The sequence below is a fragment of the Trichechus manatus genome, unplaced genomic scaffold, assembly GCF_000243295.1.
Source record: "Trichechus manatus latirostris isolate Lorelei unplaced genomic scaffold, TriManLat1.0 scaffold00002, whole genome shotgun sequence".
Classification (NCBI taxonomy): Eukaryota; Metazoa; Chordata; class Mammalia; order Sirenia; family Trichechidae; genus Trichechus; species Trichechus manatus.
The window spans coordinates 15,995,669-16,002,554 of record NW_004443938.1 but is presented as its reverse complement, the minus strand read 5'-3'; the positions used below and the strand labels follow the sequence as shown (position 1 = coordinate 16,002,554).

The 6,886-nt window shown below is 42.0% G+C and overlaps 1 protein-coding gene across 1 annotated transcript in view; it reads right to left on the bottom strand.

Annotated features, from left to right (window-relative positions):
* TFB1M (transcription factor B1, mitochondrial) overlaps positions 1-6,886 on the bottom strand; it is a 60,550-nt gene that overhangs the window by 36,603 nt on the left and 17,061 nt on the right. The window contains exons 3-4 of the mRNA XM_004368957.2: positions 5,591-5,699; positions 3,895-4,046 (exon numbers count right to left, since the gene is read on the bottom strand). Of these exons, the coding sequence (XP_004369014.1) occupies positions 3,895-4,046; positions 5,591-5,699 (261 nt within the window). The remainder of the gene's footprint in view (positions 1-3,894; positions 4,047-5,590; positions 5,700-6,886) is intronic.

The window sequence follows — 6,886 nt, the reverse complement described above, 5'->3', positions numbered from 1 at the left end:
AAAGACCACAGCCTTCAGTATGGATTACACCTCAACATAAAGAAAACAAAAATCCTCACAACTGGACCAATAAGCAACATCATGATAAACGGGAAAGACTGAAGTTGTCAAGGATTTCATTGTACTTGGCTCCACAATCAACACCCATGGAGGCAGCCGTCAAGAAATCAAAAGATGCATTGCATTGGGCAAATCTGCTGCAAAAGACCTCTTTAAAGTGTTGAAAAGTAAAGATGTCACCTTGAAGACTACGGTGTGCCTGACCCAAGCCATGGTATTTTCAGTCACGTCATATGTATGTGAAAGCTGGACAACGAATAAAGAAGACTGCAGAAGAACTGACATCTTTGAATTGTTGTGCTGGAGAAGAATACTGAATACACCATGGACTGCCAAAAGAATGAACAAATACATCTTGAAAGAAGTACAACCAGAATGCTCCTTAGAAGCAAGGATGGCGAGGCTATGTCTCACAAACTTTGGACATGTTGTTAGGAGGGATCAGTCCCTGAAGAAGGATATCATACTTGGTAAAGCTGAGGGTCAGCAAAAAAGAGGAAGACCCTCAATGAGATGGACTGACACAGTGGCTGCAACAATGGGCTTCAGCATTAACAACGATTGTGAGGATAGGGCAAGACCAGGCAGCGTTTCGTTCTGTTGTACATAGGGTCGCTATGAGTCAGAGCCAACTTTGTGGCACCTAACAACAATAACAACAACAATCTGTATGGAAGCATGGAAGTAGGTCATCAGGTCTCTTCTACTGTGGGACCACTGGTGGGTTCAAACCACCGACCTTCCAGTAGGCAGCCAAGAGCTTAACCACTGCACCACCAGGGCACCCCAGGAGGCTTAGGCAGCCAGAATTTGTGGGGCAGAGTAGTGGAGAGAGGGGAGAAGGGAGAAGGAAAGAAAGGTAAAACAATAAAGCTTTCAGAAGATAACATAGAAGAATATCTTCATAATCTCAGGTTATAAACAATACACAAAAAGGATAAGCTTAACTTTAAGAAAGTCTGCTCTTCAAAGATACTGTAGAAAGACTAAAATACCATGCCAGAGTGGAAGAAGGAATTTGCAACACATTTAGTAAAGGACTCGTATAAAGAACATGTAAGAACTCCTCCAAATCAATAAGAAAAAGAGAAGCAACTCAATAGAAAACAGGGCAAAAGGCAAGTATTTCATAAAAAAGAGGTTATCTAAAGGCCAATAAACATAAAATGATGCTCAATTTCCTTAAAAACCAGTGAAAGGCAAAGTAAAACCACAATAACATACCAGTACCCTCAGATAAATAAAATGTGCAAGTCTGGTGATAGTAGGTAGTGGTAAGAATATGAAGCAAATGAAGTCACATACACTCTGGTGGGGATATAAACAGATGTAAGACTTTAGAGAACAAGTTAGTGTTATCTAGCAAGGGTGAAGATTTGTAGGCCTTACAATTCAGTATTTCCACTTCTGGGTATATACCTAGAGAAATCTTGCCATGTGCCCCAGCTGACATAAACAAAAGTATGTTCATGACAGTTTTGCTCATAACAGAAAAAAAAAAAACAAAAAACAAAACTGAAAACAGTTCGGGATCCCAAACAGGAGAATGAATGAGTAAATTCTGACATATTCAAACAATGGGTTGTTGTTGTTGTTAGGTGCCATCGAGGCAGTTCCAATTCATAGCGACCCTATCTACAACAGAATGAAACACTGCCTGGTCCTGCACCATCCTCATAATCATTGTTATGCTTGAGCCCATTGTTGCAGCCACAGTGTCAGTCCATCTTGTTGAGGGTCTTTCTCTTTTTGCTGACCCTCTACTTTACCAAGCATGACACCCTTCTCCAGGGACTGGTCCCTCCTGGTAACATGTCCAAAGTATGTGAGATGCAGTCTCGCCATCCTTGCTTCTAAGGAGCATTCTGGTTCTACTTCTTCAAAGACAAATTTGTTTGTTCTTTTGGTAGTCCATGGTATATTCAATACTCTTTGCCAATACCACAGTTCAAAGGCATCAATTCTTCAGTCTTCCTTATTCATTTTCCAACTTTCACATGCCTATGAGGCAATTGAAAACACCAGGGCTTGGGCCAGGCGCACCTTAGTCTTCAAGGTGACATCTTTGCTTTTTAACACTTTAAAGAGGTCTTTTGCAGTAGATTTGCCCAATGCAATGCATCTTTTGATTTCTTGACTGCTGCTTCCATGGGTGTTGATTGTGGTTCCAAGAAGAATGGAATTCTTGACAACTTCACTCTTTTCTCCATTTATCACGATGTTGCTTATTGGTCCAGTTGTGAAGATTTCTGTTTTACGTTGAGGTGTAGTCCATACTGAAGGCTGTGGTCTTTGATCTTCATCAGTAAGGGCTTCAAGTCCTCTTCACTTTCAGCAAGCAAGGTTGTGTCATCTGCATAATGCAAGTTGTTAATGAGTCTTCCTCCAATCCTGATGCCCTGCTCTTCTTCATATAGTCCAGCTCCTCAGATCATTTGCTCAGCATACAGATTGAATAAGGATGATGCAAGGATACAACCCTGATGCACACCTTTCCTGACTTTAAAGTATGCAGTATCTCCTTGTTCCGTTTGAACGACTGCCTCTTGATCTATGTATAGGTTCCTCATGAGCACAATTAAGTGTTCTGGAATTCCCAAACAACGGGTAGTATACAGCAATGTAAATATATAAACTACAGCTATGAGCAACATGAGCAAATTCTACAAATAATGTTCAGGGTAAAAAGAAGACAAACTGTATGAATCTATTTGTGGGCAAAACTAAACTACATTAATTATATGGATACAAATCCATGTTACAAAACTATACAAGAGAATAAACCGGTTGCCCTTCAGTCAATTCTGACTCATAGCAACCTTGTAGGACAGAAGAGAGTACTGATTACCTAGTAGCAGGGGTGTGAATAGGGGATGCAATCAGAGTGAGGCATATAAGAGGTGTCGGATATTGGTGATTTAATTATTAACCTGGGTGGTAAGTATACTTGTGTTCTTTTTATTAGGCCATACATATACATTAAACAAAGCAGTTTCTTCAAGTCAATTCTGATTCACGACGATCCCATGTGTTGCAGAGGAGAACTGCGCTCCATACAGTTTTCATGGCTGTGGCCTTTCAGAAGCAGATTTCCAGGCCTGTCTTCCAAGGCACCTCTGGGTGGATCTGAACTGCCAATTTTTTGGTTTGTAGCTGACTACTTAACCACTTGGGCCACCCAGGGAGGCACATATGCTTTACATGACACACTCTTTTTATATGTCATAATAAAACTTCCTTTTTTTTAGTATGTAGAGTCTACAGATCCCCTCCTTAAGCCTCCACAGCTCAAAACCTGCCCTTGCCCACCCTGGAGGTGTGCTTTCTAAAGAGTGAACCAGGAAAACCCCTGCCATGGGAATGCCAAGCACAGCAGGCCCAGCCAAGGTTGGGGAGTGAGTGAAAAAAGTCTAAATGATACTGAGTAATGAGGCCCAACCCCCCTACTTCTCAGCTCCAAACTGATGATCACATCCCTTAACTACATCCTATTAAGTCCAGAGTATCAATTTTAACACATCACACTTCAATCCCTATTTATTAACGCATTGCCAGCATCATCTTTCTCTAGTCCATTCTCTAGCTGGGGCTTCCCTCTATTCACCACACGGCCTTCGTGACTGATGGCACATCATTCATGTTGTTCCTGGAGAGCTTACAGCAGTGATTCCCGTCATCATCACTGCATGTTTAATTCTTGGTTGAGCTGTTGTTGGGTTTTTCTGCGTGTGTAATGGAGCATTAACTTAGAAAACACAGTCTGTGATAATAAAGCAGTATTGTTTTGGAATTTGATCACATGACAAAATAGCCAGAAAAATAGTTGTAACTTACCTCTGCCACTTCCTTTTGAAAAGTCAAAGTCATCTGGGTTCTGCCATAAGCAAAAGGCCCATTTCGACAGGAAACATTTTCAAGCCACTTGATAATCAGTGGAGTTGATACACTAAAAGGCAGATTTCCAATAATATGGATATTTGGTGGATCTGTTTGGCAAGGGGCAAATGAAAGCGAAATGATTTCATCAATGTATTCTGAATACAATTTTAGTTAAGACTAAAATCAAGCTGGGTATCAATAGCACCAAACAAAAGTATATATAAAGATATGGCTGAGTATTTTCCAGTCCATTTATTCTTCAAAAGCAATCTCTTCTAACTATCAGGTTTGAATTATTAAGGAAAAATATTCTACCTAACTAGTGTTCAGTCAGTCTGTGAAAGTCCTCAGATTTCTGGCTTAGGAAAAATACATGAAAAAGAGTTGGTTTGAGGGAAAAGATAATTTGCTTTGGACATGATGAATTGAAAGCACATCCAAGGACCAGATGCCCAGGAAGGGGGTTTGGTCTTTATCTAAAGATGTGAGTGTCAGCAGTATGTTGTTGGATGAAGCTGAGTCAATTCCGACTCATAGTGATCCTATGCGACAGAGCAGAACTGCCCCACAGGGTTTTCTTAGCAGTAATCTTAAGCAGATAGCCAGGTCTTTCTCCCATGGAGCTGCTGGGTGAGTTCACACCACCAACCTTTAGGTTAGTAGCTAAGCACTGAACTGTGTAACACCATGGCTCCTTGCCAGTAGTATACAGGTGGCAGAGGAAAGCAGAGGAGTCAAGTAATCCAGACAAATATGTAGCATGAGAGGAGATGGTGCTCCAAAAGGAAATTCTCAGAAACAACAACATGTAACAGGTGGGGGGAAATAATCGCCAGCAAAGAACGGTTAGAAAATGCTCACAACAATGTGAAGGAAACTAGGAGGGCAGGGACCAGGGAAGACAAGAGCAGAGAAATCTTCAGGAAGATAGTGGACAACAGAGTCAGATGATGCCTGAGAACCCCACTGATGACGGTGTGACACAGGCAATGAGGAGGCCATGGTGCCAGTGACCTGGCTGGGGCGGGGCAGAAGCCTGCAGGCAGCATGCTGAGGACAGAAGGGCATGGTGCAGACAGAGGCCATGAGTGCAGACTGCTCTGAGGGAGCCCGGCTGTGGGAACAGGAAACACGGCAGGAGCCAGATGAGGGGGCATCAAACCACTGCCTCCACTGGTTCTGAGAGTTTCACAGGCAAGAGACACACTCTCTGCTTCTATGTATCCCAAAGGGCTGGCGCTAGCAGGGCCCCAATGAACACTGGCTGTGAAGGAAGAGTGCCTTGACTGGTCACTGAGTGTGAGAAACACTGGAAAAAAAGATTTAAAAAGGCCTGGGTGTGGCTTGGTTTATTAAAACACTTCTTTTCTCACCATTTGGAAAAAGCAACACTTCACAGTTCACCCCATCAGTTATACGGTATCATAAAATGACAGTTTATTTGCACAGAACCACAACATTTGAAAAACTAAGGCAAACAAATATGAATTAAGAAAAGTAACTAGAGTCCATATTTTGGAAGAAAGTAGAAAAGCAGAAAAAATTTACAATGCACATTTCCGATTTAATTCTACTCAGATAATTTTTTACGTAAATATTTAATCACGACAATTATAAAAGGAAATTGAAAAACCCGTGAGAAGGCACTCACCATCCTCCCACTGTCTTTTAAGACTTCCTGGAAAAGCGTTTTCTATCTTAAATGTCAACACGTCTCCATGGACAATTCTCAGTTTTCCAGGTGCTGCATCAGAAAGCATCTAGTTTACAGAAAGGTCAATAAAATGAGCTTGTACACTGGAGAATAATGAAGCTAAACTTTCCACTTCAAACCTGTGCATCACTAAACCAAAAAACACTCGCTGCCATTGCATTGATTCCGACTCATAGTGACCCTATAGGGCAGAGCAGAACTGCCCTACAGGGTTTCCAAGGAGCGGCCAGTGGATTTGAATTGCTGACCTTTTGGTTAGCAGCCAAAGGTTTAACCACTGCACCACGAGGGCTCCTGCGCATCATTAGATCAATTTAAAAAGCCAGAGGCTAACAGTGATCATTAATGAACTAACAGTACATCACGTCCACTGCAGCAGACAATTGTAGCGTGCCACCTTTTTTTTTAATCGTGCTTTAAGAGAAAGTTTACAATTCAAGTTAATTTCTCATACAAAAATTTATACAAACATTGTTATGTGACCCCAGTGGCTCTCCCTATACTGTGGCAGCACACTCCTCCTTTCTACCCCAGATTTCCCATGTCCATTCAACCAACTCCTGACCCTCTCTGCCTTCTCATCTCACCTCCGGACAGGAGCTGCCCACTTAAGTCTCACGTATCTACTTAAGCTAAGAAGCACACTCTGCACGAGTATCATTTTATGTCCCATAGTCCAGTCTAATCTTTGTCTGAAGACTTAGCCTCAGGAATGGTTTTAGTTTTGGGCTAACACAGAGTCCAGGGGCCATGTCTTCCGGGGTCCCTCCAGTCTCAGTCAGACCATTAAGTCTGTCTTTTTTTTCTTCACGAGAATCTGCGCTCTATACCCCACTTTTCTCTTGCTCCATCAGGGACTCTGTGTTGTATTCCCTGTTAGCGCGGTCATTGGTGGTAGCTGGGCACCATCTAGTTCTTTTGGTCTCAGGCTGATGGAGTCTCTGGTTTATGTGACACTTTCTGTCTCTTGGGCTAATATTTTCCTGTGTCTTTGGCGTTCTTCATTCTCCTTTGCTCCAGGAGGGGTGGGACCAATTGATGCATCTTAGATGGTCGCTTGCTAGCGTTTAAGACCCTAGACCCCTGTAATGTGCCACTTTTAACCCATATGAATGCTTAGGGATAGTAACAGATATAGTACAACCATAACTTACAATTTCACAAATAATGAATTAATGTAACTTTGACCTCAGAATGAGTTGTATTTCTGTGTACATTCTAGCACACACTGAA